Here is a 25,460-nt window from a genome sequence, read left to right on the forward strand (position 1 = left end):
CTCGCTCGGCGAGCGAGTTGAGGAGGAAAAGCATAGCTAGGGAGGAGGGTAACTTCTAATCGCTTGCAGCTCCATTAATACGTAACGCTTCACTTAAATTGTGGTGCGAATGTTCTACTTAAGCTGTACCCTACGCGCCTACAAAATTTGTCCGAACCGCTTCAGGGGCCCTTTAATAAGTGCTATTTCATTACAACCGGAAATGTCCTAAATCAGCCATATGCAGCTATTCCTCAAGAGCTTGCAAAATGCATACAAAAACAAAACTGCACTTCATCCTTGCAATACGACAGCATACTACTGTGCAGCAAAGAAAGACGCGAGTAATGAAATCGCAGAGATAAACAGGTACAGGATTTTTTACTGCTATTACAGCCATTTACTGCCAGCTGTGCTTAGTGCAGGCAATGAGCGATACCAGGCAGGACTATATCAGTGGGGGACATTACGTAGTGGGTACAGCATATACGTGAGAGGTCTTCACTTTGTGGTAAAGTGCCTTCCTAACTGACTCAACCAAAACTGAATTCAGCACAACCCCATGAGTAAGCAGCATTCATAATAGCTTCTTGTCCTTCCTGTGCCCATCACTATCGCCTCGACCTCTCATGGCACAGGCAACACTTTCCAAGAGCCACGCCGCACTCCAGAGTGATAAGAATAGGGGAGTTATTCTGAAAAAGTGGGCAGTCCATTTCAGCACATGCTGGTTGGACAAACCTCGAGAGCTGGCATACTGGTACCAGCTGTCACCGCCGGCTACCAAGCCCTATCCAATCAGTATGCGCTGAAATGGACAGTACACTTAGTGGACTTTTACAGAACACCCTCCCAGGAAAGTGTTCCCACCTGTGCTTCAACAGGCAGTCCTACAGGAATTTCCCAGTTCTTACTAAGTGGAGTTCAGTGCCACCCTATTTTGAATGCGATTGAAAATAGATGTGCTGCAGTTTTGGGCTTCAGAAAACGTTGAATGAAGCGATTTTGTGGTAGTGACAGTTTACAGTGCAACATATTCCATCTTTACCAATCACAGATTAACTAGACGCGAGCAGATGGTGTTGAAATCGGTGACATCATGGCTCACTTCTGCGGGGAGTGCAAGGTGGCGTCTTTCGTTTTTGCATTTTTTTCTGGCTTGCCAAGCTTCACTTCATGGTGGCTTGTTTGGTATTGTAGAAGCACAATTTAGTATTTCCTGAAACAGCTCAATCAGACTTTCCATTTAGTATTCATTTAAATGAAGTGTGAAGGACTCTTAATGTCAAGCAGCTGTGTTCAATGTATCTGCTGGTGTAAAGGCCAGCAGTGTGACCTTCACAGAGCAATATATTTTTTTTTTTTCCACCGAGAACTATTGTGCAGGACCACAGTCAGTGTCATCCTAAGAATGCAGTGACAACTGGTACATCACTGCCAAATTGGAAGGGAATTTGCACAAATGCTCCAGCCAATTACAATCGCCCGTTGCCATCAAAGGCCAGCTTCCTTACCACCAGGGTATCTTGGGAAGTACATTTTCGATCACGGAGGTACAGAGGGCAAATGCTGGGCAATTTTGTGGGTAGATTTTTCTAGGCTGTTACAAAGTCAAAAGTATAGGACAGTTAGAATTCATTGAAGTTGAATGCTCTTTAACACTCTTTCACTTTCTTTTTCTTACTATATTAAAGAGCATGTACAGAATTTTAATGTCGTGAGCAGCTGTGTTAAACTTATCTGCTATGTCTAAATTTTGAAGATTGTTTTAGTTACCTGCGTATCTATTCTCCAGTTTACTTAATATGTAAATACTTGTATTTGGTTACTCAAGCTTTAGTTGGTTAACCTTGCTTATATTGTGTATTCAAGATTATGCTGTACTGCAAACCGTGCAATAAAAAATAAAGAAATTAGGTGGATATTCCCCTGGCAGTTTTACTATGGGACTGCCTTCTGAACTTACAACATGTGCAAGCATACAACCTTTTTTCTAATATGTGTAAATGCACCAAAATAAAAGCATCAGCAGAAATGTAGCCTTCATAAAGCAATATTATTTATTTTTATTCTTTGTCAAGAAGCACTGTGCAGCAAAAGAATGCTTAGAATGAACAGCTTCTTGCCTCAAGACGTCGCTAATAACACTCGTGTTATTGATGCTGTCATTGATGTTGCAACAAGCCATTAAAGCTGCCCGGCTCAGCAACTGTGTTGATGCAGTAAATTATTTTGCCATTTTTATATGAAATCAACAATTTTCTGTGTGACAGAAGGTACAGGGGAATTTAAACTCAGTTCTACGAGAGGAAAAAGAAGAAGCCGCAGATGCCCTTCAAGCTAACTGAGCTTCTGACAAAACAGATTTCCACAATCTCTCTGTGTTCACCTTAAATGGACACTCAGGAGAAGGAGTAAATCAGCATAGACTAGTGAAGAATTCTTTCTAAGCTCAATTTTCGTTAATTTCACAGTAGGGGTTTGATCACTAGACGACAGAATGAAGGCGGCCCTTCTTTTTATAACCTTTATTTATTTTTTACTTTTTTTTAATATCGATTTGAGACTCATTGAACCGTTGAAACCCACATGTACGTTATTGTGACATTGCAGAATTTCAAGTCCTTTCTCGCACTCGGGCAATAGTGGCTCATTAAATGTTCTTGAATCTTGCAAAGTTCATTCTTTGGCTACTGAGTAACAGAGTGTAGTCCATCCATAGTAATAAAGAAAGTTAACTAGGCCCCATATGACCTCATCTAAAAATCGTGAGGCACCACAGAGAAATGGCACGGGCACTTTCAATGGGGGGACTGACAATCGATTTTTGTGGTACCCATGTTTTAGAGAGCAGTTCTTAGGGCGCCCATTCCTGCGGCAAGTGGCAGCGGTGTAACCGAGTGAACCACCTCAGCGAAAGATGAAAGATCAAAAGCGGAGCGGCGATATGAAAGGCGTGAGCCGCGTACGGCGGAGACCAATGATAGCAGTCCCTCCAGTGATGTGCGTGTGGGAAACTCGTGTCATGCGGACCCACCAACCACTCAATGTGTACTCGTAACTGGTCTCGGCCAGACCGCTTGTTTCCTACTATCGTGTCCTCGCGTCGGCTCTCACTCAAGCTGTTTGCTTTGGTTGGTTTCGTCTCATTCGTGCTTGTTTCGATTGTCATGGTTTGCGATTGTTTTGTAATTTGATTGTATGCACGACGCGAATTATGTAGTACCTTCTGGAAGCCACATGGCACCGACGATTAAATTGAAACCATCAACGAGTCATGTATACAAACCACCAGGCTTGACCCACAGATCAGATTTTTGACGTTCGCAAACTCTGCTACATATCCCTCAACTTCTTTGCCTCAGTACATCGCGAAAGAAAACACGTATAGAGCTGTGCTCAAATTTCACATTAGGGAGTATCATAATCAACGTTGAATTTTTTTTAGTGCAATGTAAAGGTTACCAGTCAGAATGTCCATCTCTATAGTGGTAACATAGTAAACATTGCAGAACATTTTTCATCAGAATTTGTCTATCTGCAGTCGTGATCGTGTTTATGAAGTCATGCACTGCAAATATCCTGAAAACAGCAGTAGCTGAGCACCACAGTGATTCAGTGCCAGCATTGGTGGAAGGTGGTAGAGTAGTTGTGCTATTCATGCAGTGCTCGAGGCACCCATTTATGGCTTAAAATTAGTCTAACACATTTTGTACGTCACAGGGAGGCCACAGAACCTCGGGGCACACACTCGCAAACTCGCGCAAATGCAAAAGCACTCGTATGCGCCACCAGGCAATGAGGGAAGCCACAGCGTGGTCAGCATACCGCTCTACTACCGAGGTTTCACTGCAAAGTGGCGCGAGGTACCGTTTTTCATGACTTTTTGTGCCAATTTAAGATTGCATGCTCTATTTTGTCACTGTATATCGTGGTCTTCTCATTTCCACCGAAATATTGCGGCACATTCTAAGCAGTTGGTGCAATTAAGGCGACGGCACCACCTGTCTTTGCTTTTCGCTTCTTTTCTAGCCTACCATGCCTCATATCACAATAAGAGTGCCTTTTTCTGGTATTGTAGAACTGTGGTCTGTTACACAGCTCAGTTCATTTGTCTCTTTAACGCTCCTTTATATGAAGTCCGCTGTTGTTGCAAGCAGTACCACACGTTCACTTTGTACCCTCCCGTCCATTTCCTGTTTAGCTCTCAAGAAGGGCTCCTTTCATTACACAGAACGAGCAAGTTATGCTGGGTTTTATTTGAATACTTTGAATATAGTGTTCTATAAATATTAATCCCTGGGTAGGCACTCGACGTGTGTCTGTGTGTGGATTTTCCAGAGGCAGTTTGTCAACACTTCTGATCGTGCACGTTCACATCGGCTACGTGCAGATGGGTTTGTGTATCTTCTTGCGTTTCTACCTGCATAGTGCTCGAGATATGCTCAGACTTCCTCTTCAGGTTCTCTGCCTTGGAGACGACGACGTCACACTCCTTGCCCCATTTTCGGTTGAAACCATACGAATCATAGACATCATCACTGGAACAAAATAAAACACAATTTTTCAGATAGAGAATCTTATAAAGTGCAGCTTACAATGTGACCATTGGGGCCCTTAGATGACTAGGCTAGAAACGGGCCCATGCAAAAATGTCAAAAATTCTGTTAGGTAATGTACAGGTTTTGTTAGCATTACGTAAGCTTGTACAGAGATTGAAGGTTGTCAATGTAATACAACACCATATTAATGCAATAGAGACATAAAAGCCAACTGAAACATAGACATAAGATGCCGAGATATAAGATACTATATATACAGAAAAACATCTTTGCGTATGTGTATGAGACGCAGTTGGAATATTGCTCGGTACAGCTTATGAACTGGAGATAATTTTTAATACTCGGTTCCATATTTGTGCTCCTGCATAATCAAGTCATCACTTGACCTAAATATTAATCTATGGGAGGCCGAAACATAAAAAACTACTTCTTGCAAGTCGATTAGTTCATGCAAACATCCATTATGAAAGAGAGACATTGTTTTCTAATATGCGTAGAACCATGCAAGCAATCTTGCAATTGCAAGAAACCAAAAATGCCACTATGCCTTAGCTGCAGGAAGAGGAGTGGATCTGTCAACAAATTCACAAAATGTTCAAGTGCAAATGGCATTTTTTTACTGAGATGATTAATGGGTTCAAGTTTGTGAGGTATGCAAGTCTCTGTGATTCTACACAATGAGTTAAATGGTTAGGAAAAAGTGCAAAGTCAGCTACATTTTTAATGTACAAAACGGAAACAAATGTATTGTGCTAAATTGCATCAAACATGCACTACTGAGCTTCTTCATTAACTCATTGGTGTGATGGTCATAATTTTAAAACCCAAGAACAAAGTGACAACAGTATTTGTTGGTTATAAACAGGCATGCGGGTTTTTTGACGATGTTCCAAAATACACATTTCACCACATTTCGTTAGCTAACGTTATATCCGAGTCTAGCTAAGACAAAGTTCAGATCCACTGGTGTACTTTTGGCACTACTGTATATTTTGTGAGTTCTACTATGTGCTTACCTAGTCTGGAAAGATTCCTGGACCTCTTTAGGAACAGTGGGGTCATGCATGGCTTCTTCTAGAAGCTGGCTGACAATGGCTTGCACACCAGCTTCACCTAGACGAACAATGTTGCTCATAAGACCAGCAGCTAATTAAACACACTATCCTTCTTTTATTACGAAAGCAAGCAATAACAAACAGTTTAAAAACAGGTTCTTCACAATGTGTGTGGTGGCATATTTTCATGTTTACTTCATTTATTCGACTTCTCCTAAAGTTATGCTGCTGAGCTTCAGATTGCAGGCTCGATCCCGACTGCGGCGGCCACATTTTGATGAGGGCAAAATGCGAAAATGCCCGTGGCCTTACATTTAGGTGCTCGTCAAAAAGCCCCATGTGGTGAAAAGTGATCCAGAGTTCCCCATTACGGAATGTAACATAATCAGAGCATGGTTTCAGCACATAAAACCCCAGAATTTAACTGATTTAATTCTGCTAATTCGGCTATGGGAGGATGTTATTTGAAATAGCTGAAGCTCGAATCAAGGAATGTATTTGAAGCATGCATTAAATTAACCATCTTTTTTTTACTAAATTCACTCTCTTATCTAAGTCTCAAATTGTGCAGTATGCCTATGATCACACACTACACAAATAACCTTTGACTGATGACTTATATGCACTGCAAATTCTCATTGCTCATGAGCCACTGTTTGTTAGGTCACAGGCATCAGCTATGGAGCTGATTTAAATAGGTGAAGCGCCATAAGTGACGGCACACAAGAAGGAATACAGACAGGACAAGGCGCTTCCTGTCCTGCCTGTCCTTCCTGTCCTGCCTTGTCCTGTCTGTATTCCTTCTTGTGTGCCGTCACTATTGGCGCTTCACCTATTGAAAGCTATGCACCAACTAGCCCCACAACGTGTTTTACTGGAATGGAGCTGATGCCTGTGACCTAACGAGCAGTGGATTTATCTAGTTTGAACGGTCTCGCATTTGACATCTTTCATCTCGGCCTACTCGTGCAGTTCCTCATCTATTCCTCTGTGAAATGCTTCCAGGTCTTGTGAAAGTAGTGAAGTCAGTAAAATGAGTCCCCACTTGCCTTCCTGCGGGCTGTTGAGCTCTTTCAGAAGGAAGAGAAGCTTGCTCTGAGTCTGGTAATGCCTAGCTTCTGCATTTGAGCATTTTCTGGTGGGTGCACAACAAAGAGAAGAAGAGGAAGAAAAATAAACAGGCCAATTGATGCAGCTTATTCATTATCATCTAGACATAGTCATGGACATGACATGTTCACGTGAGCGAATTGTCCTCGAGAGTGGAAGGGAAGCAGGTCGCAATTTAGGCAAGCACGTCGTACCAAAAAAAAAATTGTGTGTGCGAGTGTGTTTAAAGGTTTAAGGGGAAGGTGATGGTGACTTACACATTAATAGCAGATAAAAGATAGTTGGGTGATAAAAAGCGCATGAAATGAAGACAAGGACTGAGGAAGAAACAAGTAAACAAGATACTAAAATGCTTCACTTTTTTTTTTTTTTGTCCTTGAGCTACCTTTACGACAACATTTTAAAAAATCTAGTGCACAGCTCTTGTAAAATTGTATACCAGTGTAACCTACACTCTTTAAGGGGTACAAGTGTTTTCATCATTCTAGCTCATTCAGAAAAAAATATTTGTGAGCATTTAAAGCATGCTGAAACAGGCATACATACTTTGATTAACCCTTTAAGTATGAGATATAAATACCTGGAAAAAACTTTATTTTCTATCTAAATGTACAAAAGATATCACAATAAGCATAATCAACAAAAAAATATAACTTATGGAAATTTTTTCAGCAACAGAGGGGGAAACCCCAGGCAGAAAACTGGAAGTGGGCTTCAACTCAAGTCACTTAAGACTTCGTTTTCAATTTGTATAGACGGCTTCCATTGTTTGTGAACCATCTGCACATTTCCTTTGCTTTACATCACATGTGTGATACCACTTCAGTTGGATATCTTGCATCGGCCTGTCTCCTCTGGCCTTGGTTTCAAAAGACGGTGAGTTGCGCACCAAACTTCTACTTCCTCGTCCAGTGTTCCTACTCTGACGCTTGGTGCCTGTCATTCAGTGTTGGTCGAAGACACTTAGCACTCGCACTGAAACTCGGCAAGAATTTTTTTTTTTTTCTGATTTGTTGCCTGTAGGTGACACCTGTCAGTTATGGGTTAATAAAGTCTTTTTAAACTTACAGGTTTATCATGCACTAGCCGGTAAGCTCATTCCACTTAATAAACACTCAGCATTTAAATAAGAATAGATAATCAAAACTGAACTCGCAGAAGCTGAGAAAATTTCGTTGGAATTTTGCACACGGACCAAAAAGAAACCAAACTGATAAAATCGAAGAAAAAAAAGGAAACAATGTTTTCAAACTTGCACAAGAAACAAAATTGCCTTATTGCACATTAACACATTAATTTCTTCTGCATCTGCATTCGAGTGAAGCTCCACGAATTTTCTAGAAGAGGTTCTTTCAGTTCCTGCAGAAACAATTCACAACTGTCTTGGCCACAGCCTTGAACTGGCTCATAAGAAGCCGTGGCGTGGGCACCAGCCTAGTGATTGCGTTACACTTTTGTTACGAAGGCAGTGTTATGAAACATTAAGAAACTTTGTTCAGCATTGTTTGTGTACTTCCAGTGCTTTGCATCGCACGTGCAAGAGCAATGCTTACAGCAAGGAAGCTGACCCTTTGGTTGGTGCTCGCACGTAGAAAGCTAGCTTCTTGCCAAAGCCATATCATCGCAATTCTTAACTGTGACAACTAGCTTCATAACAAGGCGCATTCATGCTCTTCATTGAGAGTGGCGACAACAAAGCATTCATATTGAATGCAGATTCATGAGGATGCCATCGCCAGCCCCGCTTCACCGTTGTCAGTATGCTTAAACAAGTCCGATTTATGTTTTATGAATGAAGCTGTAGCTAGCAGTTTTAGTTTTTTTTTTTACTACTTGAATCTGCTTTTGAAGTAATTCTGCAGGCTGCAGCATCATATACAGCGTCTCGTCGAATACAGATCTTGTCAGACACGCGATAACTGCCAGACAAATCTGGTAAGAGCGACAGAGCTATAGTGCATTCCCTATTGCACAACAGGTGAGTTAGCCACATAGCTTTCAGCAGATGCGGGGCATTTCTGGAAGCTGTAAGACAACTTCCGACATTTTTTTACCAAACTTATGTGGACTTAATAACTTTTGAGTAGAATCTGACACTGGAAGACCCAGGTGGTCGTGCGGAAGAGATGGCGAGGCAGGTAAGCAGACCGGCTCCACCAATCGCAACGCGCATTTCGGTCACATGCACTCACTCTGCTAATAGGTTCACATGGTAGGACTCCTCTATGCCGCAATTTGCTGTTCGTGAGTGATCGGAGGGATGAAAAGGTGGCTCTTTCAAACAAAGCCAAGATGACCGCAATAGGAAATGTAGCATGGCAACAACGTGGAGCAGAAAAAGCCCTACTTTTGTGTCTGCCACTAAAAAATTGATTGGCAAACGTGATACAGCTATTACGGCTAAAATATTGATCCAGAATGCACAATACTTCGCAAGGTTATGCAGCAGGAGCTCTAGAATCCAAAGGTGTGATTAAAAAAATATTTTTGTGCGATTTATCTGAGGCTCGCTTCCACCTTAATCTTTATCTGTACAGTATGAACCAACTAACCTAGCAATGACCAATCCACAGTTAGGTGTGTTGGTTGAGCAGAATGAACCATATGATGTGTTTAATAAATGTGGACTGAAGAAAAGAGTGACCAATGCAACAGGCCCTATCGTTCCATTCCAAGCTTGTGAAGTACATCATACAGTACACCTTACTGAAGCAGTTGAAATTTATTTGCAAGCTGTTTTACATTATTACAGGAAACCGTTAACGCTTTGATTTTCATAGGTGAAATATGGTGACAACACTGTGGTAAACGATGTGTGCTGTCTTTGTACTCTTACGGCAACATGGCAAAGTTGCAGAAGATATGGCTAGCCGCTGTAGCAAACGTATATAAAAACAAATTTAAATGCAAGTGAAAGCATGAAAGCGAGTTATTTCTGCAGAACCAAAGGTGCCTTCTGCGTATACTAAAGCAAGTAGGAACAAGCTGCATTACCTAGACGGTATTCCTCACAACAAGACAGCATGCATGAATGAGTACACGTACACTAAGGTAAGTTTCGAATTTCATCTATGCACTATTTTTGCGGAACCGACTTCCTATCGTTTTGTGATGTCATTAAGTTCTCACGCAGCATGTCGAGAAACGAAACATACCAGTAACTATGCTAGTTTGACTAGTGTGACAAGTTTGACTAGCCAGGCACACAATATTTAAACCTCAGAATAAAACACACCAAAATCTATGTTAGTTTGAATAGCACACGACTCAGTTTGACTAGCCTGTCAGTTCATAAAAAGCTCGCAAACTCTAACTGCAATCAGCACAAATTTGTAAAGAAAATAAAATGCAAGGAATGCAATTCGCACGAACACATACACGATGAGCTGTCGTTCTCTCTCCTCCGAGTTCCACCGAAGTTCATTCAGTTCGAGAATTTCCTTGTTGAGAAATTTGTTCTGCACATGGAATGCTGAGACTGCATCCTAAAATGAAAGTTTATATGAAGAAAAAGAAGAAGCTGTGAGGTTTTGGCATCAATAAAGTTTCAAATATAAACAGCCATGCCTCAACCAACAAAAGACTACTTCCAGTATTCACAAACTAGCGTCAACTTGAAACTCTACCTAAAGTTTACTGAGGTAGTCTGGAGCACAGTGCTGCGTATGGACAAAAGAAGACACTGCGTACCAGTACTGTTTCCGGCGATTCCTGTAGGAAGCAGGACTTTCTTGAGAAACATGTCACTCTAGTACATTCAAATGGACGCTAAGGACAGCTGGCTATAGCATATTAACTTGCAAGTAGCTGTGGAGTGTCGACAAAGCTCAGTGATCACTTCTCGTGATGGGTGCCCCCGCTCCCATTCACGTTCTTGAGTCAAGGTGGAGTTGCTGACTATGGCATTGCCCTGCTAAGTACGAGGTCGTGGGATCAAATTCTGGCCATGGCGACTGCATTTCGATAAGGCAACATTCAAAAAACGCCCGTGTCCTGTGAACTGCGGGCATGTTAAAGATCCCCTGGTCATCGAACTTAATCCGGAATCCCCCCACTACGGCATCCCTCATAACAAAATTGTACTTTACAGACGTAACTATCGAAGAATTTGATTCAAGTCAAGGTGGAGTGTCGTGTGAAGGAACATTCTAGAATACGGGTGTAAGAAAGCATGTGATGGTATACAGGCGGTGGTAAAGGCTTTACTTGGGCCCGTTGTTTTATAACAATAAAGCTACTGCTGTTTGAACCGTCGCTGCTGGAAGTGCAAAGAAGACGAGAACACAAGGTACAGGCAACGCAAGACAACTCGTAGCACTTGCGTCATCTGTACTATGTAATCTTTTCTGTTTTGTGCTGCCTGTATAACCATGGATCTGTAGTGTTTGCTGGATCACACCATGGATAACTGTGTTTGCTGCTTTGTGACAACAGCTGAACTAAAACAAAATTATAAACCAAAGTTCTGGCCAAGCACTCAGTCAAATGTCACATTAGACGGGCCATTTGAAAGCGTGACCGCGTTGCAGAGATCATGCAATATGAAAAGGTCAATGCACCTACAAAGAACTTTAGTAGCATCATTCCAGCTTTGTTACGCTACAGGAGCTTGCTTAGCATCATGATAAAGTATAACTTTAAAGCTTTGTTAAAAAACTTTAAAGCTTCACAGGAGTGCTTAGAGACAACTAGTCAAAACACGTTGCCGGCCTGTACGAGAGGCTCCTGTGAAGATGCGAGGCAAATATTATCGCACTGCATGCAGCAGGGAATTTACAATTTTGTGTTCAAAATAGAAAAAATCACTTGCACTCACTTCCGCAATGTCATCATGCAGCGCTATTGGAAGCTGCCGGACCCACCAACAGCTATTGGCTGATTTCGTGAATGTCGAGAATGTTCTTAATATATATTTACAAATTTTGAGTTAAATAAATGAAACATATATATGTCTGCGAGCTCAAAAGGACAGAAAAATCATTTCATCTTTTCACTGCCAGTATATGCATGACAGCTGCACGTAGCTGTGTCTGCTGCGCATGGCCTCCAAAGATAGCAGCAACATGCTGCGTAGCTAGTCTATTGTAGCCATCGTTAGGTGCTGCCCTTTCGCCGCCAAGGCTGTCATCTTTTGAGTGGGGTTTTGCCCCTTTGGCTTCTCCCCTGTGTAGCTTCGAGTGTGCTAGCAGAGACTAAAAAAGAGAAAGCTGCACATCGGTACGATAACTCCTCTTGTACTTGACGGATTCAAAAAATGTTTACACCATGAGATTCGTGAGACGGTGTCCTTTAATACTGAGGCCATTATGTGATTGGTTAGAAAAGTACTTTAGGGCCCCCTTTAAGTAAAGGAAAACGGTCATGAAAACGGGGAATGTCCGACTTGCCTTGAGTTGCTCTATCTCCTCAACCATCTTTGCCATCTGGACTCGACAGGCGTTCTCTTCCGCCTGCTCAGCCTGCATTATGGTGGCCTGCTCTTCCTTCTTCTCTTCCTCAATGTCGTGCAGCTCATTGGTGAGCGACATCAAAAGCCTGTCTTTTTCTTTCAGCACTTCCTGGTACAGAGAGCTTTGGTCTTTCAAATCATCAAGTTCCCTCTCCACAGAACTGCAGGAACAAGGAACAGATATGGAAAGAAGGTGAATGGACAGGTGAAATCAAATTGGAAGGGTATGGATTTGAATTTCTTACAGCTGTAGTGGGCTGCGCTGTTTAGAGGGAACACTCAAATGTATGGCTTACTCTGTTGACACTCCAGCAACAAGCACCAGCTGCAGCTAGGCCAAAGCACTGTACAGGTGTTTAGAAGAGTACCAGCTTTACAATCTAGAAGTAATCTGCTGCAAATCCATGTGATTCTATGCTTGGCAGAGAAAAAAAATTTTCATGCATTTTGAACTTGCGTTCCCCTTAATATTGGACCACAGTATACATTATATTCTGCTTAAGAAGTAGTGATATAATGTTTCAATTCCTATATTTCTTTTTTCTGCAATAAATGAAGGTCAAAGCACTCTAGATCTTAGCAAACAGATAATGGCAAGCATCAGGATGCCCAAAATAATTTGCTGTACTATTTGTTGGCACGACCTGGTTGTGATTTTAGTATACGAGAGGTAGATGCGTCATGATGTCATGATACGCTGGCTTGCTCCGTTCTTGGGATCACTGTGGCTGCCACACACAAGCACAGCCACAAGAAATGCGTGCAGAAACTTTTTTTTTTTTAACCAGTATAAGCAACATCGACATACTAACATTATCATACCAGCAACAGGCGAGGGTAGCTATGCTATCAGCGCTGTGACGCTGGCTAGTGTTCAGTCACAGAAACTGTGAACAGTGTTCCGATCCATGGTTAAGATTAAGAGGTGTTAACTGGTTGTCAGCGCCTGCCTGCGCACATGCACGATCCTATTTCCAGCTTACCGCGAAGACTGCTAGAAAGCATTGGGATGCCGTTTGGCCTAGAGTCACTAGAAAAGATATGGTACATGTGGCCGCAAGTCGCTACATACGTAGATGTAATATACTTCGGCACTGACAACACCGTGCCACGTTTTTCAACACAGTTCGAAATGAGTGCATATGTAATTAAATTTCACTTTTTTACATTTCTTTCATAGGTTCGTTATTTTATTTATTTATCTAATTATGTTCCATATTTGCCCAGTTATTTCTTCATTCTAATCTCTATTTGCTTTTCTTAGTCTCGTCCTGTTTATTGAACTGCTCTGTTGTCAAACTACCTGGCTGTTTTCGTTTGAATGTTCTTTTGTCCTTTTGTTGGCGTCCTTACATATTTTCTTTCCTGCGTAGCCTTAGTTACATAACTTTGTTGCGTATTCTTCCAGCTCATTCTTAGTACCAGAATTCTATTTGCTTGTTTGTGTGTTATCCCGTTTATTGACTTATTTGTTGTTGAAGCTTATTGGCTCTTCTGACTGAACATTTCTTTAGAGCACAGCTCTTAGGTGCCTGTTCTTGGGTTGAGCGTCGCCGTCCCCTGGCGTAACCACGCGATCACGCTTGTGCCAGTGCTCACACGTTCTTCATCTCTTTCCACAGCTGGCTCTGATGCCGCTCATCATGCCAGCATTCTCATACTGCTCCTCGTGCTCATGCCACTGCTATGGGAGCAGGAAACACATCATGGCTACCTTGTTTTGACATCACTATTGGTGGCGACTGCAGTCTGCAAAACGTCTGTGTGCCCCAGTTTCTCTATCTATGGCCTGCACGCACGACATTTCACCGATTCTGAATTTGTATGTGTTGAAAATTGAAGTAAATACCACACACTAACCATTTGGAATGTGTTGAGCAACAGCCAATACTTTACGTACAGTGGCGACAGGGTGGCAGATTCACCGTGACTATACTTAAATCAGAATTACTCATTAAACAAGTACATACTAACAAGGTTTTACTTTTGTAGCAAATACAGAAGAAAATGGACATGAGAATGACCATCGGGGTAGCTCGATGGTTGAGCATTGGCTGCATAATGAAAAGGATGTAGGTACGGCTCGAACCTGCAACAAGTTGTTTTTTTGTCCATTTTCGTTTCCATTGTCGTCTCTACATTTTAATAAAAGAGAACAGCAAACTACTTCTATACTTTCTTTGGTTTGACTGTCCGTTGACTTCATGTGCACGTAACTTCCTGTGTGGTTAGTCCTTCACATTAGTCCTTAGTCTCTGTCCTCTATTCTATGCATCTGTGCACATCAGCGAATTTGTTCACTCGTGTGTACCCAGCAAAAACGTGGCCACTCACCATCGCCTGTTCTGTGTGCTTTCAAGTTGCAGCTTGCACATGTAAAGCTCGTTTCTGAGCTCGAGAAGAAGCTTGTCCTTCTCGTGGAGCATCCGCGTGTAGTTTTCATTGCTTGAGTTTGCGTATAGCTTTATGCTGTGAAATAACAAAGAAACCTTTATAGCAGTGTTCGAGGGGGCAACAGACATCAATTGATGCAAACGAAATGTTAATACAGATCCACACATCTGCATAAGCTGTGCCGATATCAAACTGAGACTGCGCTTGTCTTCAAAAAAAAAAAAATGCATAAGGAGGATGCAGCGGTAAAAGCAGTACCAGTACATTAAAGAATCCTAGTATGGTTGACAAAGTTTCCACTTTTGTTGCAGCACACGAACTGATGCAAAAATTTACGTTGGCTGATACAACTCACAATGTTACCTCAATTGCTTTCAAAGTATTATTGGCACACAGTGAGCGACACTAGCTACACTGTGAAATAACTCTTGATAAGGTATTGTTAGCTTTATCTCATTATCACCACTATTGTCCAATTTTATGTCCACTGCCAAGATGAAGGCATCACCCAATGATCACGAGTTACCCGCCACCCCCCGTCTCGCAAATTTCCTAATCTCCTTCACATCACCTGATCTTTTGTCACACATGGCTGGATTTTACAGTCTGATAATAATAATAATGATAATCACTTACAGCGTCTCCTGTTCCCTGCTTCCTAAGTCCAGCTGTTGTCGGAGGACCTTTATCACCTCCTTGCTCGCCATCAGTTCGTCCTCTTTACACTGGAGCTCGTCCCGTAAGGCACTTGTTTCTCGTTCCAGCTTTAGAGACGAGTGACATGAAATGAATGGACAGCGTACACACATACCCATAGATACTATTCCAGATAAAAGAAAAATGAAAGTTAGGTGAGTTGGCACACATTCATGAAACAAACGAAGGGATAAGTGTTCACGATGTATTTTGTGAAAGCGACATTTTACGAAAAAAGAGGGATGGGGCAGAGTAATAGCTGCACTTGTTAAAGAAACTATCGGACCGCTGGCTTTCCTGTGTCACTTGTAAAGTGCTTTATTCATGCATTGCAGTTTATTTACCCTCATTATGTCAAAACATTCTTTTATTCGTAAAAATTTGTGTTTGATGTACATGCTAGGATTCATAACTCCTTTATCACGGTAATCTCTTAAACTTAAACTAGATTGGAACATTTTCTACCCATAACGCTAATCGGGAACAAGAAAGTAAATTATCCAAACGCTGTGACCATAATTTCTTAGTGCAGTGTACCATTGTAACCAATGCTGACAACCAGCTTTCCTTACGGTATTTCTTTACCGTTTTCGACAAATTCAGCACAGATCAAAACCTACATGAAATATTTTCTTAATCCTAATGAATCAAACTTTTTAAATATGCTGTTTTTTTTATATAAGATATTTGCCTTGTCTCGTAGCTGTTCTTCAACAAGCCTTGCTGCCTATGTAGGCCTACTTCGAGTGGAGAATGACTCGTATCCGTATTGCAGTACACACGACACAGACAGGATGTGGATATGCAGAAAAATTGAGAAGCACTACAACTACAAGGACATGGTGCATGCTGCAGCAACACATGGCACTGTCGGCTGTTGAGTGACATCACATTGTGTATCTGTCTTCATCCTTGTGGCGCCACTCAATTTCCCAGTGAGACAGGCTGACTAGCCCAAACTATATGGCATTGCTTAAGTTGCCGTGCAACTTCCGACATAAGTTCTCCGTTCCGGACCCACACTACCTCTTTGCACTTGCAGCAGACCCCTTCGTGAAGCTTTCGCAGAATTGGCGGCGCCGAGGCGAACATCTCAACTTCCCCCTTGGGCCGAGTCCGAAAGGATTCCTGCAGCTTTTTCTTGAAGGAAGTGAAGACGGCAGGCGACTTCAGCTTGGAAGGCGACGATGGAATGTCATAGTCTTCGTACTCGTAACTGTCGTCCTCTTCTCCGGTGTAGAAATGGCTCAGTCCTTCCACCTTTCCGTCTGCAAATGTTTGACGCCCAAGGAATGTCACGGCACTTATTATGACAATGGTACATGCTAGGATCGCGGGCACTTAATGGAGCATATTACATGTTTCTCATAGTCACAATCAGTCTGGGACCCTTAAACAAGTTCAATGCAGATCAAGTTAAACAAGCTTCGAACCTGGACGTGTGACAGAGCTATTAATATTTCTCTTTACATATCTGATTCAAAGGAAGCAAAAACTGCTCACATCCTGTTTTACAAAACCAAAGTAAGAAAGAAAAAGAATAATACAGTGAAATCAGCGTTATGGATGGTTTTCAATGCATTGATGCTCGGTCATTGATGAATTTCTCAAGAAACCGAGATCAAGAACAAATTCCATAAAGATGAAAGCAACTGATGTAGCAAAGTGCACACGTCTGTGGAGCTACCTAATGTCAAATCTTTGAATAAACAAAAAAATGGGAATAACGAATGATGTACAAGATAGTATAAGTTCTTGCATCATTCATTACACCTATTTAACAGCATAAGTAAAAGAAAAACGTTCTATTAGCCACTAGATACCTATTGCTTAAACGGTCGCAGATCTTATCCCGCTGGGTAGAACGGCTGTTGAATGAAAGTGACTAAAGAAGAAGAAATTATGCACATACCACACACTATGGGAATCAATGTATATGAAGCTTCCTGTGCTGGTTGCTTTGATTGACAATAATTAGCAGTGATGTTGACGGCAAAAGCCTAACTTCTTCAACGTTTAGTGTAACATGCGAATGGTGAATTGATGTTAAACATTACCTTGCATGCACTACTGCTGTTTAGTCTGCATAGTACACAGGACACACAGGGAGAGGTGTTTGCTTGAGGCGTTGTTGTGTGCACCGTATTTCATAATCACTGAGAGGATTGAGCATTGTCATTGCCTCACATGGCACATCGTATCGTGGCAGAAGCATTGAACTTGAATTGGATTATGGAGCAGTAGGCGCCAAAACCACAATCAAATTATGAGGGACGGCGTAGTTGGCAGACTCCAGATTAATTTTGACACCGCGATGTTCTTTAACGTGTTCCAAAATCTAACTGCATGTGCGTATTCTATTTCGCCCCAGTCGAAATGCGGCTGCTGCGGTCAAGATCAAATCTTAGACCTCTAGCGATGCCACAGCTGCAAAGCTACTGTGGCCGGCAAAGGACTGTACATTTGACGGTCGACTGCTTCCGTAGCGTAGCATGGACCCTGCGGTGCGCTTTAATTAATGTAGCTCTGCTTCTGCATGCCCTGCGTAATTTGTCCGCTTTACATACTTACACGGTGTTTATTTTACAGAAATAGCAGGAAAGTACTGTACCATACCTTGAACTTAAGCTTATTCCGTTTCCCCACAACCGCTGTCGTAAAGTAGTAGGATTTCCTTGCCTTCTCACGGCACTCCCCGCCCCCCTTGTATGAGAACTGCCTCTTCTCCTCCCTCCTCTCTATGGTTCTATCTGCATCCCCCTCAGGACTCGCAAGTTAGGAGAAAGTGAAGCACTGCACTTTTTTCAATGCTTTTGAGGGGGTCACGGATAATTCCAGCTGTCAAGAGGCTAATGTGGAGATGCCCAACGAGCTCCAGAGGGCATTGTGCACATTCAACGTGGTGGGGCCCACAGGAGTTTCTCAAGTTGCCTTTCCTCTCTGACTCGTTCCTGTCATGTATACAAAGGCTCTAAACCCCCCCCCCCCGCCCCCGCCAACGCCGCATGCCAGACAGCAGCAGCCAGAGCAGCAGCAGCAGCAGTGGGAAGGTCGAACGAAGAGGCAAAGAAAGCTTCACTTTGAAAGTGACCTAACAAAGAACCACTTTTCAGCTGCTTTCTAGTGCACATGCCTACTAATGAATTTGTGCTAATATAAGCTTACTTTGGAAAATATATTTAAAGCTTTCAAGAAGAAACTGAGATTGCTCAGATGCCAGTGCACTGAAGCTGTAACTTTTTTTTCTAATTAACAATCTAAATCTAAAAAAAAAAAACAGTTCTCACTATCTACTGTGCATCTAGCAGTTGATGTGTTTTTATAGCAGAGTAATATATATAGTTTGTAGCATTTCGTAAGGAATGATACACCTTTTCTTTTAAACATAGGCGTGAGGACACACCCCCACCACTCACAAAAAAGCTGCCCCAGGACTGAAGTTTTCTTCTAATATAAAGAAAATTTCACAGTAGGGAGTTATAACTATCACAATAATTTGAACTATAATATCCAATATCAATAGGCACCACTCAGTTGAAACATAAAGCACACAGACTGCTTTTCAAAATCTGATGTGCTGCAAAGAAAACAAACGCCAATCTCCAGCTACATGCCTTACTTTCAACAGCGAGTGTATTTAAAAGGATAGAGCTAAAGTATTCCATAAACATCGCCTTGTTTAGAAAACATACAAGAGTCACAGCTCACCGTCACCGCTCAGAGATCGTTGCTTCTTTTGAAATGATTGTTTGAAGTTGGAGAGCACGGAAGAGGCAGGGGGCGCTGGAGGCGACTGCACAGCAATGTGCTCTCCCACAACGGTCGTGGGGCACTCGACCGGAGATAAGAGCAGGCCTCGGTCAGGCTCGTCGTTTTCTGACACTTCCTCGGCCTGCGGCAGCTTCTTGTGCAGAAGTCCACTTGTTGCCTGCATCGAAAGTTGCTCAGATCTATTGTATCATGTACTCATCACTGTAAGAAGAGGTATGCAGGATGGGAAGTGTATTTATTTCATGTTGCATTCCGTATTTAGCACTGTAAATATGTCACACAATTCAAGCAACCTGATCAGGATAACATAAATATTCTTGTATTCCAATTACATTCCTTTTCGTACTTCGTCAGTGGTCAGAGTGATGTCAACAAAATCAGCTGGTCATGAAAGGTGGTTGATAAAGTGGCACAGAATCGAATGGAAGGAATCGCTACGTTATACTGACCCTGCTAGCTCAGCTCCCTGCACAGACAAGCTCTGTTTTAATGCTTGGTGGTCAGAAGAAAAAAATGTTGTTCCTTGTGTATCCATAACAGCAGATGTATCCTCCAAAGATGCGCGTGTAATGTCTTAAAATGCTTGAGCATAGATCGGGATGTCACGAGTTATGTGTTTCAGAACTGTTACTTGATGTAAAAAAGAAAAAAAGTTACTATCACAGCACCACGCAGTCATCGAATGAAGTGTGGCCTACATATCTAGTGAATTCCAGTGACGGGCCTTAACAAAGCAAGAAAGAGGTAACTTAACAAGTCAGGCAGTAAGATCATGAAATTTACAGCATTCAGCAATCACAGTGAGTTATGAAGTAAATGCCAGTGGCTCCCGGAATGCATGTTTCATCGCACAAGTGGTCAGACAGGGGCTATCTCAACAAGCTACATTTAGTGAAAATAATGGGGCACGAGGCAAGTTTTAGCCGCAGCGTACTGTACTGTAGCACATCGCATACATGGAGACTTTCTGGGGAAATGATGAATCAATAAATAAGCAAAACACAACGCCGCAGGTAGGAGCATTTTAGAGGAAACAAATATTGTACAAGAAAGTGTACTGTATACATCTTTCTTAGAGTGAATGGTCAGCTCACACTACTTCCTGCAGGGAAAGACAAGGATGTGTTGCTTGCACACCATCTAAGCTGCCTGTACACATCTATTTAGACATGCCTACTACTTCGCACTTCAAGGAAACACTGAAGTTGCTCACTAACAACAGTTCACACAATGCCTAGAAGGTGACAACCACCACTCACCCAGACACGCCTGATGAATTACAGGAATTGTATCACTTCTTGACCGGAATCCACGTCACTAGACTCGGAGCCGACAGTGATGACACAAACATTACTGCCCCAACTCTGGGGAAGACGAAACAGATAAGGCCAAATGCTCCTCTTATCTCGGGAGGGTCTTATCTTATATACTATACTTTTTCTGCTTGCAAGAATACAGGTAAACTGGGAGGAAAGCCCAAGATTGTTTGGTCTACAAACTCCCGCTATCTTGGCTTAGCTGCGTGTTCCTCTCAAGTTTCGCTACATAAGTGCTTTGGAAGCGGTCTCCCTCACTTCTTGCAGATGCTATAAGTGAACAGCCACGATGCTGTTGAACGTCAAATAATGATAGCGTCAACTTGCACAGTGTTCACAGCATGCAAAACAGATCAATATGCTTTGGCTATTTGCACCGTTATAAAAGAGCAATGACACTAACATAGTGTATGCGTTTATTCACAATAGCCTTTTATACCAGGCAACTTCATTTTTTTCGTTTGTATTAACTAGACCACCTTTTTAAAAAATCACTCCAAGGTGAACATTTAATAGAAATCCAACTTGTTCACAAGCACTTGACACTAGACTAATGACATAAGCACCAAACAACTATAACAGGATTTAACAGAACCAAATGTTTCGAAACTATTTTAACTCATTTATCATGTCACTTCAGAATGCTGCAACAGATTTTATTGACTTTGTGTACAGCCCTAGCACTCTTAATACATAAAAATATGCAAGCGTTGCAATGTAGCAAACAACATACGTAATGCTTATATGGTAGCAAATACATATTTCTTGAATTGCCTTCCTAAGTTCCAGGCTGTGTCTCAACTGGTGCTATATCATTCGAAATTGTGCAAGGCCTTGCTCAACGCTCCATGTTGCTAAGGAACAAAGTTATCAAACGATGGTACTGAAATGCTTTACATGAACTCTATCACTTTAAAATGCATGCACAAACCTGCAAGGAAGAACATGTGTCGGAGACAGAGCGACTGTGCTTGAGGGTGAGATTCCTCTGAAGGCTGTATGCTCGGCGACAGCGCTGCAGTTCTTGTAACCAGTACAAGCTCGCCTGGCGGTCTTTGGCTTCCAGGTGATACTGCCGCTGAGGCGTGCTGCAAAGCACAGCACACCAGAAAAACAAATCAACTACACCGTGGTTACTTACCTCATGCAACAAGGACCAGCAAGCAGAAGTGAAAACAAACAAAAATAAGCATACACAAGGAGATATTTCTGACCAGTCATCAGAAGGTATAGGTAACCTGTAGAGGCAACCTATGCATTTAGGAGCAGTTCTTATTGAATTTTTTAGACCTACTAAAACAGTTCTTAGTGGCACTCGTCCTGTCTGTATTGTTCAAGTATGCCTTAATTTGTGCTCCTAATCTAATGGTCATCAATGTACCTTTCACAGGACTGAGGTGGACCTTGCCAGCAGAGATCAGGGAGGTTAGCATTTCAGGCACTTCATGCACCGTGTGCCCCACGTAACTTGTGCCAAAATTTAAAAATATGCAAGTCCCATGTAACTGGACAGAAGCAATGTAATATTGTTTACCGTCACTTGGAGCAAGTCAAACCACTAGTCGCACAGCACCTTTTCGCATTTGGCAAGCTTTCTTTGAGGTTTAAAAATATATATATATTTTAGGCAGCACGTATTGAGCAAGCAGAAAGCCGGTTCAGGAATTTCTTAGGATTGTATACAATTTTCTGATTGACACTTTTGGCCTGAATATAATAGTTAATAATAAATATTCAAGTTATCAAATAACTGTAATTAGGCAAAATACAAAAAAAATTTGTCTGACTTGCTCCAATTAATGTCAAACAAAATTACATTGTTTCTGCCCAGCTATGTGGCGCTCAGTTGCATATTTTAAAATTTTGGCAGAAGTTATGTGGTAGACATGGTATATACCGCAATGTGATAAGTCATGCACAAGAATGCTAGTGCTCACAGAGACACCTAGTGACTATGAGCTGAATCCCAGTGAGTGGAACTTTCACCATAATGCATGACCTATGTTCCAGATGGGTGAACGTGTTAGCAGCTACACAATCAAGAAGGCACCCTCTTGTCTTTTGTCGAAAATGCAAGTTGTGAAACAAACACACACAAAAAGACATTTCCAGTCTGTTGCACTTTCATTTCATTATTTTGTCGCAAGATTTCTCCACCAGCATTACTACTTCCAAGTATATGTCTTCCGTAATTTCGGTATGTCAACAACTGTATGCGCTCACTCTACTTTAACTCTCGTTTAAAGAATGTCGTGTAAGACATGTCACTTGTTACAGATTACGCAGAATTGACTGTTACATATATTGAGATGCCATTATAAAAGTACATTTAGAAACTGAACTGCTCAGACATAAAAACCTGTTGACAAATGCATAAGCACTTCCTGTTCAAACTAAACAAGAGCATGGAAAGAGTTTAGTCCCGTCTCAGAAGACAAGATAGATGCGCAGACATGCAGAAAGAAAAGGTGTTTTTTTTTTTTATAGTGATGTCATGTTCTTGCGTTGCCCATACAAGCGTCTCACTTGATGGAAGTGAAGCGGTCAAGTGTCGTAAATCTTTGAAGCTTCTGTAATTTTTCTTGCAAAAGCAAACAAAGTGCAGCTGCACGTTAAAAATGTACCTGCACTTCCAAGAAAAGGCCTTAAGTACGCAGAAATTTGAGGACTCGGACGACTCTTGCGCAAAGCGGCGGCCTTCTTTTTCTTTCGCAGCTAGCAGACGCTAGGTGTGTCTCTGCGACACGTACCGATCGAATAAATAATTCAAGGAATGTAGGCGGGCGGCTAAGGCGCGTGCAACCCGACGGCAAACCCACCGATCGCCAAAAAAAACGCTGAGCAGTCGTAGGTGTCGATGACAAAAAAAAAAAACAGAAATGAAAGAAAGAAAAGACGTAGCTTCCCCGAAGCTTGTATGCGCAATACGATCGCACTCGAGTCGCATTTGAGGGAGCGATTCAGTCCCGAACGCCGTTATCCGCAGACGGGACAATCAGCGCAATACAAGTCGGGCGATCACTCGATACTCAGTTATCGGTCGCGCTGCAACTCCCATTCTCATTGGAGGCGTTAATTTCGAGCACTCGATGGTACGAACACATGGACGTCGGCCGGGGTACGCTTCGGGTAGCGTTTTTCAAGTGCTCTCTCTCTCTCTCTCGTACTTCTCTATTTTTTTTTTTTTTCGATCGTGACAGATGGCGCAAACTTCTCTGTCATAATTAATACGGTATTGCAATCTGCAGTGCCATCAAACAGCGCAATAAACTGCACGCTCGAATACAGCACGAAGTGTCAATCACAGCCAGATCTGTCGCAATCTCACAGCTATGCGGCAGGTGTGCTTCGAAAGAAGTGGGTTAATGACGCGTGGGTTTGCGCTTGGGGACCCTGTGAAACCGATCGACTGACAAGACGCGATCTGCACAAGTCGCAGGTCGTCTGCATGCATTTGTCGAGCTCGGCATCAGGCAATCCTTGCTAAAGCTCACCGGATCACAAAGACACCCGGCTTCTCCCAGTTGGTCACGTCCAGGTAGAAACTCGCCGACTTGACGTCGATCTCGCCTATGGGGTTCACGTCACCGGGATCGCGATAGTAGTACAGCTTGCAGTTGCTCTCGACGAACTCGAACCAGCGGCGTTTGTAGACTTTGACGAGGCTCGTGCTGCTCAGCTTGTTCAGGTATCCGCACAATTGAACGCTGGGCGCCGCGGACCGTGACGACGCAGTCGGCGCTGCCGCCGGCGCCGACGTGGGCACGGTAGACGGCTCGCCGCTGGCAATGTCGCCGTCTTCGCTCTCGAGCGCGATCACATTGTCACCGCCGTCTCCGCCGCTGCAGTCACCTTTGTCGCTGGCCATTTCGGGCGCATTCCACCGCCCGACAGCGAGCAGTGCAGTGGGGGGTAATCGGAGACGGACGTCGTCAGCCGAGGAAGCGAACGACGCTAACCATTCAGGCAGCGCTGGCAACGAGACCTGATCGAGGCGGCGCCGGGTCACAAAGCTAAGCGTTCGGCTCCGGGAATCGTTTCGTCCTTGAATCCCGTTGTTTTGAGCGCGGCGCCACACATTCTACTCCGTCTCGAGGGAGCTTGGACCGCGCTACCGTGTCCAGACCCTCACGATCACTTTCATGTTTACAGCTGCGATGCACACGCCCACGTGCCTCTAGCTGAACAAGCCGTTAGGTCTGCCGTAATTGTTAATCAGTTTCGTACCTAAAATTTTGTAAGTATGTTTTGTTATAAAAAAGATACTTCTGTAAAATTATTAAATGTTTAAATTAAAAAACAATTTCTTCTTTTTTGCGTTCTAACGTTCTTTTTCTAGCAAGAACACCTTCAGTATCGTTACTGTAATATTGTAGCTTTATTTTTCATGAGTTTGTTTAAAACTATTTTTTGTGAACTATACGTTGCCCGTTCGAGCATTACTTATTTATTGCGATACTCTGAGCACAATATTTGGCGCTTTTGCTTTTCGAAACCGAAACTGATGCAAGAACTGAAACTGCCGCTTCGATTACGAAACCGAAACCGCTCATGCCAGCGCTTGTTTTCGGTTTGCAGCATCCTGCGGCCGAACTTTTCGTAAACCTTTCAGTGTGTCTCTTAATCTCTCAATTCTGAGTTCAATGGTTTGTAATTATATATATATATATATATATATATATATATATATATATATATATATATATATATATATATATATATATATATATATATATATATTGACTGTGTGTGTGTGTGTGTGTGTGCGTGTGTGTGTGTGTGTGTCCATTAGCGTCATGCAAAGACGTGGGATCCTTACCGACCTGTGGCTAGTTTGCTTTCTCATCCACTTTCATTTCTATTAATTGATCATTTATTTAATTCAATCAATAAGTACAATTTCCCCTGTGTTGTCCTCGGTGTCTTTGTTGGTTTCTTATGATATGACTAATAAAATTGAGGCCCCTCGGTTAACCCCTTGCTTTTGTGTGTGTGTGTGTGTGTGCGTGTGTGCGTGCGTGCGTGCGTGCGTGCGAATTCTGGGGTATTAGCTCAACGCCACAACCACTAATCAATCGCGGTGCTGTGAGTGCGTACGTCTCTCTCTGTGTATGTCAGAATCCATGAC

General features: G+C 42.5%; 1 protein-coding gene across 1 annotated transcript in view; it reads right to left on the reverse strand.

The window, feature by feature from the left end:
* Positions 1–24,509, reverse strand: part of LOC139049425 (TBC1 domain family member 2B-like) — a 192,085-nt gene extending 167,576 nt beyond the window's left edge. Inside the window, exons 1-11 of the mRNA XM_070524740.1 lie at positions 23,827–24,509; positions 21,264–21,420; positions 18,954–19,173; positions 16,272–16,513; positions 15,186–15,313; positions 14,490–14,624; positions 12,094–12,316; positions 10,085–10,191; positions 6,646–6,731; positions 5,558–5,654; positions 4,403–4,520 (exon numbers count right to left, since the gene is read on the reverse strand). Coding sequence (XP_070380841.1) covers positions 4,403–4,520; positions 5,558–5,654; positions 6,646–6,731; positions 10,085–10,191; positions 12,094–12,316; positions 14,490–14,624; positions 15,186–15,313; positions 16,272–16,513; positions 18,954–19,173; positions 21,264–21,420; positions 23,827–24,200 — 1,887 coding nt within the window. The 5' untranslated portion in view covers positions 24,201–24,509. The remainder of the gene's footprint in view (positions 1–4,402; positions 4,521–5,557; positions 5,655–6,645; positions 6,732–10,084; positions 10,192–12,093; positions 12,317–14,489; positions 14,625–15,185; positions 15,314–16,271; positions 16,514–18,953; positions 19,174–21,263; positions 21,421–23,826) is intronic.
* Between the last annotated feature and the right edge of the window lie 951 nt (positions 24,510–25,460).

Source organism: Dermacentor albipictus, chromosome 9, assembly GCF_038994185.2.
Source record: "Dermacentor albipictus isolate Rhodes 1998 colony chromosome 9, USDA_Dalb.pri_finalv2, whole genome shotgun sequence".
In the NCBI taxonomy this organism is placed as follows: domain Eukaryota; kingdom Metazoa; phylum Arthropoda; class Arachnida; order Ixodida; family Ixodidae; genus Dermacentor; species Dermacentor albipictus.